This window comes from Aquarana catesbeiana, linkage group LG03, assembly GCF_042186555.1.
Source record: "Aquarana catesbeiana isolate 2022-GZ linkage group LG03, ASM4218655v1, whole genome shotgun sequence".
Lineage (NCBI taxonomy): Eukaryota > Metazoa > Chordata > Amphibia > Anura > Ranidae > Aquarana > Aquarana catesbeiana.
The window spans coordinates 404272357-404293517 of NC_133326.1; the positions used below are offsets into that span (position 1 = coordinate 404272357).

General features: G+C 40.1%; 1 protein-coding gene across 6 annotated transcripts in view; it reads left to right on the forward strand.

Annotated features, from left to right (window-relative positions):
- The window catches only part of TENM2 (teneurin transmembrane protein 2), a 2056834-nt gene that overhangs the window by 1133048 nt on the left and 902625 nt on the right, over window positions 1–21161 (forward strand). For all 6 annotated transcript variants that reach the window (XM_073620699.1, XM_073620701.1, XM_073620700.1 and 3 more), the window contains one exon: window positions 2483–2721. In XM_073620699.1, the coding sequence (XP_073476800.1) occupies window positions 2483–2721 (239 nt within the window). The remainder of the gene's footprint in view (window positions 1–2482; window positions 2722–21161) is intronic.

Consider the following 21161-nt stretch of genomic DNA (forward strand, 5'->3'; position numbering starts at 1 on the left):
GAAAAAAGAGTAAAAAATACAAAATAAAATCCATTTAAATACATCCGATTACATAATATATGATTATCATGTGCAGTGTTTGTCAAAATATATTTTACACTTACAGAAATAAAGACGTAACCAAATGTATTGAAATTGAGGCAAACCTCTGTGCACATGAAAAAAGGGAGTTTTTGTTTTAAGGGGAGATATTAAATTGTTGTGACTATTATTTATTGAAAATGAAAGGGAATTTAAAGCCTCTGTAAAGGGTCACCTTTTTTTAAATTAACAAACATGTCATACTTACCTGCTCTGTGCAATGGTTTTGCACAGAGTAGCCCCGATTCTCCTCTTCTCAAGTTTCCCGATGGTGCTTCTGGCCCCTCCCCCCGATGAATGCCCCCATAGCAACCAAGCTGCCTCTGTGTATCCATGAGACATATATAGCACAGCTCAGCTCACCCCAGCACTTTCCTCACTGACTGTGATTGACAGCAGCCAATGCTCTTGCTGCTGTGTATAATGAGGAAGCAGAGACCTGAGAGAGCTTCTGCTCTCTTGCACATTGCTGGATCAGGATTGGGCTTAGGTGAGGAGGGCTGAAGGGAAAGCTGCACACTGAATGTTTTTTACCTTCGTGCATAACATACATGAGGGTAAAAAACCTTCAGCTTTTAGAACCATTTATTTGCCTGCATGTGTTTCACTACATGAAAATACAAGTAGAAATGTACTTATTACTGTGTAACTATTCATATCTATGTACTGCAGCTAAATGTATATGTAGAAATGCTGTGCTTTGAGATGTAAACCAAATCACTTAGAACTCTCAGAAACTTTAACCTGTGAAAGTCATTTGAAAAACCAATGTCAATCTTTTTAAATCAGTGGCTCCTATTAAAATAAGAGCTGGTTATCCTGCCATGAAGGTGCTTTGTCAGGTACTTCTTTAAATGGGGTGACCGCATTCTGATCTACTAATTGTTTTCTTGTAAACAACAAACAATGGATAACATAGCTCCAGGTGATGGTAATCCCTCCCTAATGATCAGGTCCAGTCCGTGATCTGGGTAACTGATGCAGGAGACAAAACGATTGACCGCACTCCAAGGATAAGGAAAATTGCTTTATTGGTATAAAAACATCCAACATGAAAAACCATTGAGGTTACAATATCATGACAGCACAGAGGGGAGCACGGTTGATGGGTTTCACTAATTTCTTCGCTTAGTCATAACCCGTACAACTAAGTGAAGAAATTTGTGAAAAGCATCAACCATATGTATGCTTGATCCTGTTAAGGACCAATATCTGTCTGCAACAACTGATTGATAGCTGGCTCTTGAATCGTTAACACATTAGCTGCCTTTTTACTTTTTCATTGGGGTCCATTTACTTTTTTAAATATTAACTTTTAGCTTGGGGTGATCAGAGTGCATTAGATAGTTGTTGCTGACAGTCCATTTCTGCCTTACTCTGTCCTTTAGTAAAATGAAATGCAAAAAAACATTGAAAACTGCAGACTATCATTGCAGGTGTGCACCAACCCCCTGCCTTATCCCTATATGCCTGAAAAATATTTTCCTATTTACATGTTTATAAAAAAATACATTGGTTTTACCAATAACATCTGCAGTGGGTGCTTGGTAGTCCTCTGCGATCCAGGTCTGATTAATTTTGTTAAAAGGTCATCCTTACAGCGCTGTTTTCTAATACCATACAGTGTAAAGGCATCACCCAAGCCTGCAATTTAAAAGATTGGTGTCTTTTCCATGTCCTCCTTTAAGTCACATTAATAGCACCCTTCCTTCACTGTACCATCTTATTTATGTATTTTTTTATTTATTTAGCTTTTTTAAATGGCATGGAGAGCAGGGCTCTACCATGAAGGACGTTGTTTGCAATAGTTTGTCTATAAGCACTGAAAATAGCCATAATATAGTATCAATATCCCCCCATAGACTTAATAGGGTTTGTTGCTAAGTTGGGGTTCTGCACATTTCAAATGGGATTTAAAAAATCCTGAGCAAGTCAAAGTTGGGCATCCTTATTTTACAATAATATAAATAACTACATTTGATCCAAGTATGTATCTGCTTCAGTCAGGTCAGTGGAAAATTGAACCAATGGTTAAATATTGTGCAGACATAAGTTTGCTTGGACATACTGGGGGTGGGTTAATGAAATGTATTTTTTTTACTAACAGATGTCCTCTGTTCATGAATTAAATGTGCCAAAAAATGTAATATTCAGTATCTGTCAATTCTGCTTGCAGCTAAACATGTCTATATCTGTATGCATTTACACTAGCATTAATATTTGACTAGATTTGCGTATTGCATTATGGGAATTTGTACTACAGAAGCAGTAAGTTGGTTAAATTTACAAACTATGGCCCATATTACTATGCCATACCTGCTGCCACTTCTTGTTTCAGCCTCATGAGAGCATGATTTGAACGTCAATCAGGTATTTTACATTTATCTCCTTTTTTTTTCAGGCACTTCTTGTTCAAGACATCGTCTGGAACAACTCCTTTATTCAGCAGCTCTTCTCCTGGATATCCACTGACATCAGGAACAGTATACACACCTCCTCCAAGGCTGTTACCCAGAAATACTTTCTCCAGAAATGCCTTCAAACTGAAGAAGCCGTCTAAGTATTGCAGCTGGAAATGTGCAGCTTTATCGGCCATTGCTGCAGCTGTGCTTCTTGCTATTCTCCTGGCTTATTTCATTGGTAATTATATATTTTTTTCTATTTATTCATAACATTACAGCAACCTAGTTCATGTGATTACTTTGATGATATTCATTAGTACGCTCCCCAAAGTTCATTTTAGCTTTGTGCTAAGAGGCCCACGTTACAGAGTGTCATTCCATTCATGCCACTAAAGGAACATTACATTGTATTCTTTAAAGAGACACTTCGCATAAAAAAAAAAATGTAAGCAAAAAGACTTTTTATTGAAGAAGAGACATGCAATCTCTTCTAAAGAAAATGCTTCTTACCACCGTCTTGTTTGAAAATTTCTGTACTTCTTTTATATCAACATCTCTTCATTCTTGTCTAGTCAAGTGTAATTTGTTACTTGAGCAGGTGTCGATAAAGCAACCTTCCAGATTGATGTATCCTCAGCAATAGTTTTGGAGGCTGTATCCAGACCCCTCAGGACTGAACATTGCAGGGCTAGCTTGAAATATGACATTTCTGGCACTGGGCTCTGCTTGAGGGACTTCCCAGACCATCATGTTCTGTGTTAGTCACAAAGTGCTTTCCAGGTCCAGTGCCGTGGTGCAGCTTGTGGTGTGACAAAGTCTTTGAAGACTCAATCTCTGAGCAAGCCTCTTGATATGACATCCTGCTGTGTGGCCCTCAGGTACCAAGCTCTGCATCACATCATCTTTTCAAAAATGTGTACAGTGCTACTTAACCCCAGAGTATTCCTCAGGTCCAGTGAAGTGGCACAGCCTATGCTGTTACCCAGCTCTGAAACCTTTCTACGTGAATGACCCCCCGAATTGGGCAAAGATAACGTATTATGTGTCTTTTGGGGACTAGATACCGCATTATGGCACTTTCCAGACCTTTGGATACTGTGTTAGCCACAGACCACTTTTCAGCCATATCTTCATTATGTCATTTCTTAGTCCTTTGTCTACTGTATCAGTGCCCGAGGCCCCTATTGTTAACTCTGAATCAAAATTAGGACCTTTGCAGCCTATTCTCACAGAGTCTGTATTTGACTAGGATCCGGATGACACAGATATGCAAAGCCACAGTTTTCAATCTGATTGACTCTGTGCGCTCTGCTATGCATCAACCTGAGGATCAACTTGCTGTACCAGGTATAGAGTCTTTTAAAGATTGTGTTACAGAAAAGACATTCCCTATACCCTCTGTACTTGAAACGTTTTTTGCCCTGTACACATGGTCGTATTTTCCGACGGAAAATGTGTGATAGGACCTTGTTGTCGGAAATTCCGACCGTGTGTGGGCTCCATCACACATTTTCCATCGGAATTTCCGACACACAAAGTTTGAGAGCTTGCTATAAAATTTTCTGACAACAAAATCCGTTGTCGGAAATTCCGATCGTGTGTACACAAATCCAACGCACAAAGTGCCACGCATGCTCAGTATAAATTAAGAGACGAAAGCTATTGGCTACTGCCCCGTTTATAGTCCCAACGTACGTGTTTTACATCACTACGTTCAGCACGATCGGATTTTCTGACAACTTTGTGTGACCGTGTGTATGCAAGTTTGAGCCAACATCCATTGGAAAAAATCCATGGATTTTGTTGTCGGAATGTCCGATCAATGTCCGACCATGTGTACAGAGCATTTCTGTTAGGGAAATTTCAAATAAATCATGGTTTCTTCTTGATAATGTTTAGAAGCATTTTCCCGTTTATAGGGAATTCTTTGACAAATGGTCCACACCTTGTGTGGACCTTACAGTTTTTCACTTGAATGGACATCTTAACACACTGGTTGAAAAGACCTTTACCTTAAGGGATTTTACTCACAGACAGTTAGACTCCCTTTTCAAGTCTCAACTGGAACTACTCTCTTTCTTCTCATGGTACTTATTTTAATTTGTGTAACCATGTATCAATGAATCACATCCTTTAAATTGACTCTTCTAGCACAAAGGAAGACTCTCAAGCATTGGAACTTATTCAGAAAATGTATGTGTCTTCTTCTGACAGATGTTATGATCTATAGGATTGTTTACCATCAGTTCTTGTTATTTTCTTCCTGAATAAGGAACTGACCATACTGTGCCCCCAACTATGACTTTTATCCCACTATTTAGTTCAGCTTTTATTATGGTAATAACAGGAAACTCTAGTACATCTGATGGATCCTGCTTTCTGTGATTCTTGTAAACGGTCCGAGCTAAGGACTTTGTATTTATTAGCCTTTGCCGGATCCTTTTTCTGATAACATTTTTAGAGTTTAGGGCTTACAGAGACCTTTTCCCTTTTAGGAAGTTGGAGCCTTTAATATTACTGTCTTGTTCCTTTGACTGGATTTGTCCAAGTTACCTATGCTTCACAGTCATTGGAGATTTCCCATTAGTATTCCCTAGTCTGACCTCCCCTGCATTGCCTCTAGCTCCAAATTCTCTTTCTTTGTGGAGGTTTAATGCTACAATTTAGCTAAAAAAATCTCTATAGCTTTAGTGACCTAGCTTAGCTATAATGAAGGATGTACCACTTTTTGCGGGCTACTAGATCTCAATAAGTCTTCTTTGCCGGGGCAGCTGGACCTCTTTCTGGTGCTAAACTTCCAGCGCTGAAAGGGTTAACAGATTTGGCTCTTCAGTCAGAACTGTCATGAAAAACTCCTGACAGAGATCTGCTTCTTCTTGCCCTTTCATCTATTAATGACACTGAACATAACACAATTTCTGAATGGGGGAGAGGATCATGTAATTTGTCAGAATCTTCCCCATTCAGAGATCATGTTGCATACAGTGTAAACAATAAAACCAAAAAGCCAAATGGATACTCACAGAAGACGGGAGTAACAAGCATGATATATTCAATCATCAACCAGTGTGGCATCGAGTGACCTGACTAGTACATAGCAGTGTTGGTAAACTGACACGTTTTGAGGACACACTCATTTGGCTTTTTTGTTTCTTTGTATTAATATACCTTGGGTAATGCACTAGGCATTTGTGTCCTGCTGTGTTTTTTTAAAGTTTTATTTTGAATTCCCCCATCTGAGGGCTGCATGCTGAAGTATTCCACTAGAAGAAGTATGGACTCCACACAGTTACTTGATTTGGTGACAGTCCTTTGAGAACTGGAGTGGCAATATGTTTGTTTACATGAACCAAAACCAAAGATGTATTATATTGCAGCTTACCAATAGGGATGAGCTTTGAGTTTGAGTTGAACTCATGTTCGACTCGAACATCGGCTGTTCGCTGGTTTGCCGAACAGCAAACAATTTGGGGTGTTTGCGGCAAATTCAAACGCAGCGGAACACCCATTAAAAGTCTATGGGAGAAATCAAAAGTGCTAATTTTAAAGGCTTATATGCATGGTATTGCCATAAAAAGTGTTTTGGGACCTGGGTCCTGCCCCAGGGGACAAGGATCAATGCAAAAAAAAGTTTTAAAAATGGCTCTTTTTTCGGGAGCAGTGATTTTAATAATGCTTAAAGTAAGCCCCCCGCCCGTAGACCCCCACAACCACCGGGAAAGGGTTGTGGGGATGAGGCCCTTGTCCCCATCAACATGGGGGCAAGGTGTTTTGGGGGGCTACCCCAAAGCACCCTCCCAATGTTGAGGGCATGTGGCCTGGTACGGTTCAGGAGGGGGGGGACGCTCTCTCATCCCCCCTCTTTTCCTGCGGCCTGCCAGGTTGCATGCTCGGATAAGGGTCTGGTATGGATTTTTGGGGGGACCCCATGCCATTTTTTTTTTATTTTGGCCGGCGTTCCCCTTAATATCCATACTAGACCTGAAGGGCCTGGTATGGAATTTAGGGGGACCCCCACGACATTTTTTAAAAAAAAAATTTGGTTTGGGGTTCCCCTGTGGGGAATTCCCATGCCGTTTTTATCAATGAACTTTTATGTGTATTGTCGGACTGCCAATTCATTATAGCCGCGAGTAGTTTCAAATGACTTTTTTTCCTTCAAAATGTCATTTTGCTGTCAGACTGTTCTAAACATGGGAAACATGTGCCCCTTTACAGGCATACTATAGACACCCCCCAGGTACGAAATTTAAAGGGATATTACACTTTTATTGTTTCATTTTAAGCATTATTAAAATCACTGCTCCCGAAAAAACTGCCTTTTTTAAAACTTTTTTTGCATTGATCCATGTCCCCCGGGGCAGGACCCAGGTCCCCAAACACTTTTTATGACAATAACTTGCATATAAGCCTTTAAAATTAGCACTTTTGATTATTCATGTTCGTGTCCCATAGACTTTAACGGTGTGTTCGAACGAATTTATTGCCTGTTCGCAAGTTCTGGTGCGAACCAAACAGGGGGGTGTTCGGCTCATCCCTACTTACCAATCAGTAGATGTGGTGGCTGCATACGTTTTCTTTTTTGGGGATTTTTTCCCTCTGTTTTCACCTGTGATCTGGTAACAGGTAACACACCTGTGCTTTTTAATATTTGTTTTCCAACAAATAATTTAAAATAGAAACATGGAACAGGAGATGAAACTGTTATATAGTATTTATAGAGGGTGATCTACTTAAATGAATGGTAGTAAAATAAGAGCATATCTTAAATACTTAAGAGTTAACTAACTCCTTGTGCACACAATAAACATTCCTCTGTCAGCTGCAGCTCTCACACTCACAGATCTGTTGGACAGGGAACTCAGAAGATAAGACAGCGAGTGTATTACTTTTGTTTTCGGTTACACATGTTACACTGAATGCTCACTGTGATTGGCTGTCAGAGTGATCATTCAATGAGGAATGCTTCTGACTGGCTCCAAGGCATTTGGTCAGGAGCCCATCACTCTATAGATACCAGGTCTTATGGGGCTGTGTGGGGGGGGGATAAAAAACTGCTGGACGTACAGGAGGTGCCCTGTGTACAGAGGAGGTGTTTTTATTGATGTATGTAAGACGCCGAAGGAAGGCAACTGGTTGAAGAAAACATTTCTACAATAAATATAAAAATCATATTTTTTCTCTGTTGCTGTTGGAGAGTAGGGATGAAGTGGGGAATCCTACAGGTTCAAGTTTTTCGGTCCTAGTGGATTTATTTGCCTATACACCTTGAAGATTTTTTTTTAAAACGTAATGCACTGCCTGACCTTTGCAATATGGACAGCAGGCTTTGAAAGGCCAATAAAGGGACTTTTGGATAAGACAGATCTCCCCTTTAAAAAGGGGGTTGCAGGGCAGCCATAGTTGTTGATATATTAAAGGCAAATAGGCTTTACATTTTGCAAGGGAATATTTACTTTAAAAGGGAGTTTTCTTTAGCTTAGTGAATTAGCTGACTTCCATCGCCCATTCATGTGCAAGCAGAAATTATGTTTTTTTTTACTTGCATGTAAATGAGTTTTCTTTGCAAAGTGAATTTTCTCAACATTCTCTAAGCTAAGGGAGAATTTTCTTGAAAAACTAACAACCTATTTAGCAGTGACCCTATAGTGTCACTGTATTGGTTGCTGTTGGGAAGGAAAAGGGAAAGCTGTCATACTGCATAGGGAGGGCTCACGGTCAGTTGTTCCTGTACTTTACTTGGACAATTAGCCCTTTGCTGCTTTTTTTCTGTTCTGATTATTGTTGTGTCATCTGCGGCCTTTTAAATCTTGTAAACCTCTCTTTTTCTCTAGTACATTTTGGCCAGTTCTTCATCATTAAAAAGTCCCACTGCTGGTCAATCTTTTATTGCTGTATCTTGTGCGGTTTTTTAAAGTGGTTCTAAAATCCAAATTTTTTTTTTTTACCTTAATGCATTCTCACCCTCCTCCCCAACAGACTTCAATTGTATTATGCACTAAGTTTTGAGTTCCCAAAATGTTAAACAGGATTTACCAAAGCCTTTGTCAAATCAAACCCAGACAGATGTATGCATCCTTATTGGAGAGCATCCTTTATTTCTGAAAGGCTTTCAATCACCACTCATAATGGGGTACAAAAACAGATAAGCAGTAGACTCACATTAAGCCATAAATATTTCCAATCTTTTTTTGTCTAGAGATCAACTATCTTCATGGTTGTCAAAATTTTTCATATGTTAATTTCTGTAATTCTACAAAGATCAGACAATTTAAATGATATGCCCAATGTCAAAAATAGAACTAAAACTGAAATGGGTTAGAGGGGTGTTGCCTGGGATGAGACAAGTTGAAGCTAAATCTTTACACTGGGACTGCGCTGCCTTTGGCGTGTGGCATTCTAACCTTGACATTGGGCACTTTACTGTAAGCTTAGACAAGCCGCTACTGGAAGCTGGGACCCCCCAGTGGTGAAATCACCAGATTAGTCCATGCTGGTGCTTTGAGTGTTGCTCAATGGGTTTTCATTTGGGGGCGCAATTTAAAATATATATTTTAGGCACTACAACAAAAGTTGCATAGTTTGAACTGATAACAAGAAAAGTGCAAGTAGGTGGCATGCAATCATTTAGCAGATAACAAAACAGTGTTAGGATGTGCTGGAAGCTCTTGCACTAGATAGCATTTGAATTTATGAGCTTACCATGGAAAAGCAATAAAGATTAACATGGAAAAATGTACTGCTTTCCAAAAAGTGTTGCCAGTCTTAACAAAAGACCACTTGGATGTCCTAGGGACAAAAACTGGGAGATAGAAACTCTCAGTATAGAGCATTATTTTTGGAGGAAATAGCACACCAAGCTCTCATTTCAGCTGTATATAATAGAGTTGGGTTAGATGCTGTAATATTTTTATTGCTGTCTGTGTTCCCACTGTGGAGATTCACCCCTCAATTTATCCTGGTGACCATTGACCACAGAAACAGAAAGTTATGGGAAATGCAAAATGTTAGAATTGTCACCAGAGCCAAAAGTGAGGGTAAACCATCTACTGTGGACAAATTTTCCATTGATAACTGTCTAAGATGGGAATTCTCCTCACTTCAGGGAGATTTCCTTTTATGTTCTGTTTGGTTTCTGCAACGGAATTGAAGGAAAACCTCCGCAATAGGACACGAGATAGAAAAATATAACTGGATGGGGTTTTTAACCCATCCCTACTCATTAGAAAGTTAAAAAAAAGTTTTGCCTATACTTAGGCATTGATTTTTGAGGTATAACAATAGTCTCCAAGTTATGTAAGTAAGATCTACAGTAAAATCTACATCAGTAAGTTTTTCTGTTATTTAACCCAAAAAGAATTTAGACATGATGTGGGTCAGGGGTCTCAAACTGGTGTCCCTCCAGCTGTTGTGAAACTACAAGTCCCATCATGACTGCCTGAAAGAGTCATGCTTGTAACTGTCAGCCTTGCAATGCCTCATGGGACTTGCAACAGCTGGAGGGCTGCCATTTTGAGACCCCTGATGTAAGTCAATGATCCAGAGGAAAGAAATGCCTTATTTTGGTACAGAATATGCAATATGTGTATAAATGAATGTCTATAAACATTTTTGTGTCATACTTCACTGTACCACTGTCTGTACTGACAGTTTAACAAATTCACATTGCATACTTCGGGATGTCCCTACTGGTTAAGAGTTACTATTGTGAACAGCATGTTGTGGCAGTGTGCAATATGTTGACATGTTGTACTGGGCCAATAATGGGGACAATTTATTTAGCATTTATTTAAAAAGCTTGGAAGCATTAATGTGATCATCTGAAAATCATGAAAAGGAGCATACTGAATATATTGGGCAAGGTAAACCTAAAACAAAATATTGTAGTGCAACTATACACATACAGTACAGTTTTCTATGCAAGTCACTGGGGTTGATTTACCAAAGGCAAATAAACTGTGCACTTTGCAAAGTGCAGTTGCACTCAGTTGCTCCAGAGCTTAGTAAATGAGCAGAAGCTCTGCTGACTTCCATCATCCAATCACATGCAAGCCAAAATGGTGTTTTTTTTAATTTTCCTTGCACGTGATTGGGTATTCTTTACAAAGTGGAGCTTTACCTCATTTACTAAGCTCTGGAGCAACTGCACTTGCAGAGTGCAACTGCAATTTGCAAAGTTCATAGTCTATTTACCTTTAGTAAATCAACCCCACTATGTCTGAAAAGTTGACCATAACTCCAATGAGCATGCTAAACAGGATGGGACCATATTCTTTTTCACAAGTGGCCTATGGTTTCTTGAGACAAGGTCCATTTTATTCAACCAGATATTCCATTCTTTGTTTTTGTTTTTTTTCAAATATAATTTATTAGATTTTGACAAAGAATAGTTGACAAACAATGTTGTAAAAGAAGATATTCAAACTTTATAATGATGATTCCTACCTCCCCTTACAACAAAAGAAGGGTGGGGTGGAGAGAGTTTGGAAAAGAAGAGAGGAGGGGGAGCTATACTCAAGAAGCAGAAGAAAGGATGCAAGTAAGTTGTGGAAATTGTGGAGAGGATGGGAGAGGGGAGATAGAAAAGGGGCGTCCGAGGGCTCTCCCTTCCCGATGACCCCTGCCCAAACCTTGAGAAAAGGAGCAAAAATAACAACAATAATAATTTACATGTGAACCCAGTAAATGTAAATGTACAGACTCTAGTAGAATGTACTCTTGTGTGTATTAGGGGCATCTAAGCAGAGAGATATAGAAGACTCTCTTTAAGGACAGCCATGGGAGGTGTATAGGACTGGTTAGACCTGTGGTGTACTAGCGGTTGAAGAGAGTCCCCTTTCGTTGTATGAAAAAATTAGATGCATTTAAGATGACTTTTTCTGAAGTTGTCAGACAGCAATCGATAAACTATGCCCATCTTTTTTTGAATTTGATATTAGGCCAGTTTTTTGTGGAGCATGGCATCTAATTTTTCTTGGAAAAGCAGGGTTTTGAGAGCTTTTATCATTTCAGAAATGGTCGGAGGAGTGGGAGAGATCCAATGATTGAATATGGTCCTGCAAGCTATGAGGAAAGCCAGGAGAGTCAATTGAAGGTTTTCTTGAGGTAATGACTTGAAGGTAGCTGGTGGTGCACTGATTTTTGGTGGGTATCCAAATAGCAGAAGCATGGGGTCTTTCTCCAGAGTGAAATCAGTCACTTTTTGGATAAGGTTGAGGATTGTGGATCAGTAGGTAACGATCCGTGGACAAAGCCAGAGGTGGTGGAGTAGAGAGGGTTTGTGGAAAGAGCACCATGGGCTTGAGGTTCCTGAGGTTGAGGGGTGTTTTGTTAAAAATGGGTAGTATGCCCTGTGCATTAGCTTGAATTGAGTTTCCCTCCAGGACTCATTTTGGTATAATGCTTCTGGTAATCTTATATCCTGTTATGATATTATCTATGTCGACTTGGCCTGGTAAATCCACTGACCAGGATTTGATTGAGGTATTATGTATGGGTTTAGTGAACTTACCATTGAGAGGGTGGTAAATATCTGAGATGGAGTACGTCTGTTCCGCTATCAGCTTGTCTAAGGAAGATTGTTGGAATCTGATGTTTTTCTTTGGACAGCTTTTGGTGATGAAGCCTGAGTATTGGGACACATGGAGAAAGTTGTGGGTAGGAAGAATAAATTATTCTGCAATGAGGTGGAAGGGTTTGAGAGAGCCATTTACGCCATGGTATAGAGAGTGTACATTGATTAACCCTTTATCTCTCCATTTGGAGAATGGTTCATACTGGAGACCAAGGGGGAACATAGGGTTGCCATGGATTGGAAGAAACCTGGAAACGAAGGGTGAAAGACCCAATTTTTTCCTCAGCTCTCTCCAGGCTATTATTGTGTCTCTGAATAGCAAATTTTACTTGATGTGAATCGGGATTCGTTGCAACGAGCTATGTAGGAGGGTGGAAAGATTTATTGGGTAAGCCAAGTCCGATTCCAAACCATAATTGGAGTACTTTGACGCTTGTATAATCCAGTCCATTCCTGTTCTCAGAAGACATGCTAAGACATGCTAAACTATATACTCTAATATTTGGCATGCTGGACCCCCCCTCACTGTTTGGGAGAAAAAGTTTTATCACTGCAATTCTAGGTTTGTCCTTATTCCATATAAAGGAGGTGATTGCCTTATTTAAATTTTGTATATCTTTGTGCTTCAATAATAATGGTAAGGTTTGTAGAGGGTACAACAGACGAACAAAACTGACCATTTTAAAAAGTGCACATCTCCCAAAGAGCGAGAGTGGGAGGTTGGACCATGCCTCCAATTCACCCACTATTTTTGATATTAGAAGAGGATAGTTGAGAGAGGATGGTTCCTTTCCTATTTTAATGCCTAAGTATGTGATGTGTTTCTCGTTAATGTGGAAGGGAGAAGAGAGTGACCATGTTTGTGAGTTACAAGTGCCTAGAGGGAGAATTTCGCTCTTGGTGAAGTTAATTTACAGGCCAGAGCATTTGTGGAAGGAGGTAAGGATTGATTGTATGGCGGGTATGTCTGTTTGGGGGGACGTGGTGAATATCAGGATATCATCTGCAAAAAAGGATTTCATGCATGTATGCTGTGGAGCTGAGGTGTCGCAAGAGAGGTTTGATGGCCAGAATAAATAACAGGAGAGAGAGGGGGCAGCCCTGTCTTGTTCCTTTGTGTAACTGAATGGGATTGGATTGAACACCAGCAGCTATTACTGTAGCTGACGGTGCAGAGTAAAGGTTTTGTATGAAATGATAAAAGGGGCCTAATATCCCTCATTTTTGCATCACTAGGGATAGCCATTGGAAGCTGACATTGTCAAATGCCTTTTCAGCATCTAGGGTAATGATCGCCACATCTTCAAGGGGGTGTTATTTTGCGTATTCTAGGGCGGCAAGGACTTTCCTCAGGTTGGATGAGGCTGACCTGCCCTTGGTGAACCCCAACTGTGCCAGATGACTAAGGGATGGCATGATATTTGCTAAATGAGAGGCTATAATCTTAGAGAGTATTTTGGAATCTATGTTTAGTAAGACCCTGGGCGATAAGACCCTGGCTGTTGTGAATCCTTCCCCTTTTTAGCAATTCGTTTTATGTTTGCTTGGTGTCCTGTCGGGAGGTAAGGACCACCATCCCATATTTTGTTGTAGACTGAAAACAGGGAGGGGGTGATTTCCTCCTTTAGCAATTTAAAAAATTCAGGAGTGTATCCGTCACAGCCAGGGGCTTTACCGCTTGTCAGGCCTTTAATGGAGGCCAAGATTTCTTCCTCGGTAATTGGGGAGTTTAGAGTGATCAGTAAATTAGTTTTATTCCGTGGGAGGGGTGATAATTATAGCCATTTGGTTGCTTCGCAGGGATCTATCGGTTCTTGGGCATAAAGGTTGGCATAGAATGTTTTCAAAGTTTTGTTAATGTCCTTGGGAGAAGAGGAGAGAGTGCCATCAGGGTTGTGCAAGGCAGTGATATGGGTGGGGTGGTATGTGCCTTTTGAGAGTCTAGCTAGTAATTTCCCTGCCTTATTGCTGAATTTGTGAAATTGTAATTGGGCATGGGTCATTTTCATGCGTTCTAAGTTGTTTGCCCAAATGTCAAAGCGGTCCTTGGCTTCTTGCCATGTCTTGTGATTTTCTGGAGTGTTCCACTCGGTAAGTTGTTTTTGGGCATTATGTAGGCTATGAATGGTCTCTAGATATGATTTTTGGGTACTCTTCTTGTAGGCTGATACGAAGGATATTATCCTTCCATGGAGGAATGCTTTGCCTGCCTCCCAGAACAGATTAGGGTTGTCTACATGGAAGCTATTGTTGTGTGTGTAATCCTTCCAGACGTCTTTCAGCATGGTCTTAAAGCATTAATTTTGGTTTAAGTGTGATGGGAAGCACCATTGTCTATATTCTGGGTGGGTCTGGAGGTTGTCCAATGTGACTGATATAGGGGAGTGGTCTGAAATGACCATGTCATGAATACAGGGATCTCTGACCATGTGGAGAAGGGAGGGGGTGCAGAGAAAATAGTCAAGTCTGGCAAAAGAGTTATGGACTGGAGAGAAAAAAGTGAATTCTTTATCTAGGGGGTGTTGAATTCTCCACGTGTCTATTAATTGGAGGGCGTTTACCGTGTGGTAAAAGTTGGTGAACAGGTCTCGTGCTTTCAGTCTTAGTTTACGGCAGGAACCGGAACTGTCTTCAGAATTGTTTATGACTGAATTGAAATCACCTCCTAGGAGGTGGAGGAGGTTGGACTCGGTCGCTAATTGGGTTGTTGACTTGCTTATTTATCATTTTTCAAACAAATGGATAGGCTAAAAAATGTAAGAAAAAACTTCTGTAGCACTTGCTGGCCAATTAAAAACTGTAATGTTTCTTATAATGCTGTCAACTATTTGATTGTTTTTGTAGCTTATAACATTATTTATCATAACTATAATTATACTTTCACATGCTAAAGCTATACCAACTCAATTTACTCTTTACATAATTACATAGTTAGTAAGGTTGAATAAAGACACCAGTCCATCCAGTTCAACCTGAGTGAGTGTGGCTGCATGTCTACAATTGTCCCCATCCCTGTACATTGTGTCTCATTAAGATGCTCATCTATTATATTATTATTATTTTTATTTAAGGTACCCATATAGCGCCATCAATATTACGCAGCACTCCACACATATATATTGCACACCACATCAGTCCCTACCCTCAAGGGGCCCACAATCCAAGGTCCCCAACTCACATTCATATACTGGGGCCAATTTTGGACAGAAGCCAATTAAAGTGGTGTTCCGGCCAAAATTATACTTTTTAAATAAAAATACCCCTATAATACACAAGCTTAATGTATTCTAGTAAAGTTAGTCTGTAAACTAAGGTCTGTTTTGTTGGTTTATAGCAGTAGTTTGTTATTTTATAAACTTACAGCAGGCCGTGGCCATCTTAAGTGTGGGCATCTGAAGCCAGATTGTATTTCTTCCTGGATCTCATCCTTGCAGATCTCGCACATGCTCAGTGCAGCACAAGCAGTGTAATAGGTTTCAGGTCAGGTTTCCATAGCAACGGCAGTGTCAGTGGAAGTTGCCGCCCCTTCCCAGAAGGCATTGCAAACAGGAAATGATGTGATGGGCCACGGCTAGGGAGGAGGAAGTGAAAAATTAATACAGCAGATATACAGTAGGTGCTGAGAAAAAAAAAATTTAAATATCCAATTCGTTTACAGTGCACAGTTTAGTGAGGGATGCTGAAGAGTTGTAAAAGTGGGTGGAACTCCACTTTAACTTACCAGCATGTCTTATATTCTCCATTATTGGAATATACTGAAATGTTGTACTTATTTTGTTTATTGCATCTTCCTGCAAATACCACACATTAATCTAAATTTGTTATTTAGGATATGAAGTGACTTTTATCTTTCAGTAAAAGCAAGAGTAAATTAATGCTTCAAAACTGTCAGTTGCATCACAAAATCTAGACCATATATTTGATGAACAAATTTATGTTTTACCCTAAAACCAAAGAGGAGGCCAAAATAACATTCGTCAAAATCCCTTCAAGAAACAAATACGGTGATTTTTCCCTCCCAAAACAACTGTGATCCTATAATAAATTTCATATACTTTCATCTGTATTTTATCAGCCATTAAATCTTCTTGCACTTATGTACTTTAATTACATTAGTCTAAGTAGAGTTCAAATAACATTTTTGCCTCTGAAAGTCATGGCACTGTGATTATTCTAGAAGGCATTTAAAACTGTCAAGGAAAAAAAAGAAAAAAGTTTGTAACTAGTGAACTAGTGTCTAAGAAAATTGTTTGTTGGATGTATACTGTTTAGAAAATATATTCACTTCAGCTCCAGGCCTTTTTATGACACTTTTGTTTACATGTAAAAATCAGTATTTTTTTCTAGAAAATTAGTTGAACCCCCAAAATATTATATATTTTTATAAAGAAGAGAAAAAATTGGTGGGTGTTGCAATTTTTTATGTCCCACGGTAATGTGCAATTTTTTTGGTAAAATATAAAGGATAACGTTATGCCGAGTAAATAGAAACCAAACATGTCAATTTAAATTGTGCACGCCTGTGCACCGGCGACAAATGACAAAAATTAAACTATCCATAGGCTTTAAAGGCCTTTACAGGTTACCATTTTTACAGATTTACAGAGGGGACCCAGTGCTAGAATTCCTGTCCATCTTCTGACATTCATGGCAATACCTCAAATGTGGGGGACAATCGCTGTTTGAGTGCATGCGGGACTGACGCACGCATTTGCCTTTTTGTGCTAGCACGGGGGAATGGGGGCACTTTACAGTTTTTTAATATTATTTTATTATTTACACTATTGCTTTAAATTTTTCTTTTTATCACTTTTTTTTCTGTCACAAGGAATGTCACAAGGAATGTAAGCACGTGGCAGGTACTCTTTATGGAGGGATATGGAGTCTATAAGAACATTCAAAGCATTTAAAACACCAAGTTCAGTGTTTTTGAATACTTGAAATTTTAAAAAATGGCGCCGTTGATATCTTGGTAAACCGGAAATGATGTCATGTCAACGCTTCTGGGTTGTCATCACGAACAGCCAACCAAAGCCGATTCCAGCTTTTGTTTGGCTGCCTGGCCAGCTGGCAGACGTGCTGGTTGGTTGCTCGGGTCTCCCTGTGGGACGGGAAAGCCGTGAAAGGGGGACGGGACAGGAAAGTCCGAAAAAGCCGTGAAAGGCAGTGAGAGGGGGGAAAGTCCTCTCCCCCTGCTTGTAATAGCAATTGAGCAGCTGGTTAGCCGCTCCAATTGCTATTGCAGGAGAGCTGACTGTCAGCTCTATTTTTTTGTTTTTGGGTTTAGATTAGTTCTAAAGGCAGAAGTTTTTTTTATTTTAATACATTCTCTGCAATAAGTTAAAAAAACTTTTGGGTGCAGCTCACCCCCCAGCCCACCCTTATAATTTCCTGAGCCCCATCTCAATCCAGTGATGTGCAGGAGAGCAGCAGCTTTCCCGGGTCTATGGGAGAGCTCGGCTCGGGAGCAAGCCTACTCAAATTCCCCCATTAGCAAGCGGCTTGCTATTGGGGTTCTCGACAGGGGGGAGGAGCCAGGACCACCAGTGTGGGACCCAAAAAGAAGAGCAGGCAAGTATAATATCTTCCAACATTTACAACTTTAAATCTCCTTAAACCTCATTTAATACCTAATCAGCTCAGATCCACTGAGCTGTTCACATATAAATTGCCTAAGTCTGTGGACAGTCTTCAAATGTCATTCTCCTTAGACATTGATCTACTAAAAGTCCCTCTCTGTTTAGAGTCAGACAGGCATGGACACATGCTTCCAGAGTGTCTTTACACTTTCACAGAAGATCCCTGACTAACTGCAGACTTAGCCTATTTGTAGGCAAAACACGCATCTCTCATCAGACTCCTTCACTGAGCTACCTGTTCTGAGCTATCAGGCATCCTTTCACTGTCAAGACCAGCTATATCCACATCACTTACCACTTTTACACAGTTCCAGACAGTTCTTCTGTCAAATACAGTATATTACTTTTTTGGGAGGGGGAGTCTATATACAGTTTGGCACATAATAATAATCAAAATAGCATAGTCAGTGGCTGAAGTTTTATACACTTGAGTAATAACTGATAAATAGTTTTTTTGTTTGTTTGCTTTTATGTAGGTGGGTCTCTAGCCTAGCAGATGAACAAAATCAACCTGATTACTAAAAGACTTTGTGTGACCAATACTTACTAAATAATAACATTAGTTATTGACTTTTTTCTTCACAGCGCCATACCTGTGTCATCTTGGAAACGGTATTAGCAAATACAATCCATCTCAGCTAAGGAATGGCTGGTATTTTAATACTACCGATTCTTTGTAGACAGTTGGATTGATCTTAAAATTCTAGATGAACTATTATCCACAGCACCCAATAATATCCAATAACCCAAAGTTTCCATAGACAACTCCAGTTTCCTTTGCCATTAAGCCAATAATAACTGGAGCACCAGTTTAATCATACATGACCTTGGTATGGGCCATTCTAATTATACACACTCCCACTTGCTCAGAATGAAATCTTCTGAAAGCATCACACGTAGAGAAGAAGGATGCTCAGAACATACACTTCACAAGCACCCATAGGCACCCAAAGCTTTGCTTGATTTGGCCTAAAGGGATTGTATAAAAAAATATTTGAAATTAAAAATATAGTAAATTGATTGAGCTTTCTGAAAAACTTTTAAAACTGTATTCTGATGTTACAGAACTATTTTACATTCATAGACCACTTTATGTGGTCTATGAATGAGCAAAGATATAGCAATCAGTAACAGTAAACAGTGTACTTCCCCGAAAGGGCCTCTAAAATTGATCCTTTTCACTAAACTTGATTTCAAAATTGCTATGAACAGTAGTATTGAAGCAATGTTCTAATCTTACAGCTACTTACAGTTACAACTACAAACATGTTCTGCATATTCCCGTGTATGTTACAGAGAGGGCACATGTGATAGTTCAAGTACTATTTGTAGCATGGAGTTCACTCACTAATTCCTAAACCCAAGGCAGTGACCTGTGGTCATGTGACAGTCAACATTAAAGTGGTACTAAAGTCTTGTTTTTTTTTCATTAACATGTGTATACTTGCCTCCTCTGTGCAGTGGTTTTGCACAGAGCAGTCCAGATCCTCCTCTTCTCAAGTTCCTCTTCGGTGCTCCTGGCCCCTTCTTCCTGTTGTGTGTCCCCACAGCAAGCAGCTTGCTATGGGGGCACCCAAGCCAAGCCACAGGTCCCTGTATCCATTTAGACATGGAGCTGTGGCCCGGCCCCATTTCTCTCCTCATTGGCTCACTGAGTTTGATTGACAGTGGCAGGAGCCAATGGTGCCATGCTGATGTCTCAGCCAATGAGGAGGGGAGTCCCGGACAGCAGGGTCTCTCGTGCAACATCACTGGATCTAGATGGACCTCGGGTAAGTATTAGGGGGGCTGAGGGGGGCTGCTGCACACAGAAGGCTTTTTATCCTAATGCATTAGGATAAAAAACATTCTGCCTTTACAACCACTTTAAGGCAGATCTCCTGAATTTAAAAGTGAGCTGCAACTACACTGTTAACTTGTTGTGATCCGTGGCTGACTTCATTACACTGATGACACTTGGACATTTCAGACACACTTTATGTTTTTATGTTAAAGGACACCATATTCCAGGTGTGCAGCATTTAGGAACTGGTACTGCAGAGCCTGTTCCAGTCTCCACCAATCCAGCATTAGCATCACCTCTCTCCCAGTGACTAATCCCATGGTTGCTATGGGATACAAGAAACACTCTCTCTCCTTCTCCAACCATTGTTCTTTCTCTTGTACTCCCAAGGTACCTTATATATCTCTCCCATGACTCCAGGCCTGGTTCCTTTGTGCTCTGTGCCACGAGTCCAGTCCCAAAGAGTGGGGAATTTGGTGCTAGTGGAGGTGCCGAGCAATTAACCTCCACTACCAGGGTGACCATCACCTCTGCCCTGTCACCTGTCTCCTGGTTGATTGACTGTGTTGCATGTGACACAAACACTGTAGTCCCTAGCAACAGAACATTAGCTTCTTCTGGATAGCACTCTTTGCATTAGACACAGGTATTGTATCTTCCTCTAACTCAGTCACCTCGTTGTGTTGCAAGCCCCATTATTTTGATAGACTGTTTATGTTTAAGTGGTTTCAGACCTAAAGAGCTAAAGTAAACAAACAAAAATATTTTGCTGAGGTAGTAGCTGATAACAGTACAGTTTTCAAAAAATGTTCTCAACACAGATCCTTTACAGAGTTCTAATATTCCAAAGAGTGTGCATACCATATGCAGAAGGCAAGTCCATATGGCAATCACTTTTAAGGCAAGAGTCAATTTAGGCAATGAGCCACAAGAGGTAGTGCAAGTCCATAGGGTGCCAAGGCTTGAGACCCCTTTCAGAACCCCGATTATGCTCTTATCAACCCCCCCCCAATAGGGGGTGATCACTCCAGCAGAGTAACCAGCTACATCTCATCTTGGCAGTATTTCCCCAGGAACTGGCCGAGGGGCTTGGAGGTGGCTTTATGGTTTTATGTTGATTAACATGTAGGGGGCGGTGACCTTGCTGAAAATGGAAGAAAAACATTAACCCTTACAGACTGGTTACTGACAGTTCTTAGGTCAACCTAAGGACACAGGAAAACATCAAAAAATTATAACATGCGGCACCTGGCTGGGTCAACTAACATGAGGAAATGAGCACAGCCAGCGAAAAACAAGTGCCCACACAGAAAGACATGTTAACCCTTTTGTAGGTAAGCACCTGCCTACAAGTATATTTGCCTAATAACAACATATCAACTGTCAGTTTTTTGCACTCTATAGTAGCTGAATTAATAATAGCTAATAACAGCTCTGTTGCACATACAATGCATTTGAACTAAGCTCTTTAGTTCATGACAAATAGTAATAGAACACAGATAATACAGTAATGCCTTTACTGGTTGCTAATCATACCAGAGACCATTAAAGTAGCTGTCTGTGTCCCCTAGCTATTGACTTCTTGTTGTGCCAGTTTTATTTCCTTTAATTTAAAATATTCTAAAATAGCCTCTCTCCAAGTGTCAATTCTAGTTCTGTAATTTGACAACTATTTTGCCTTT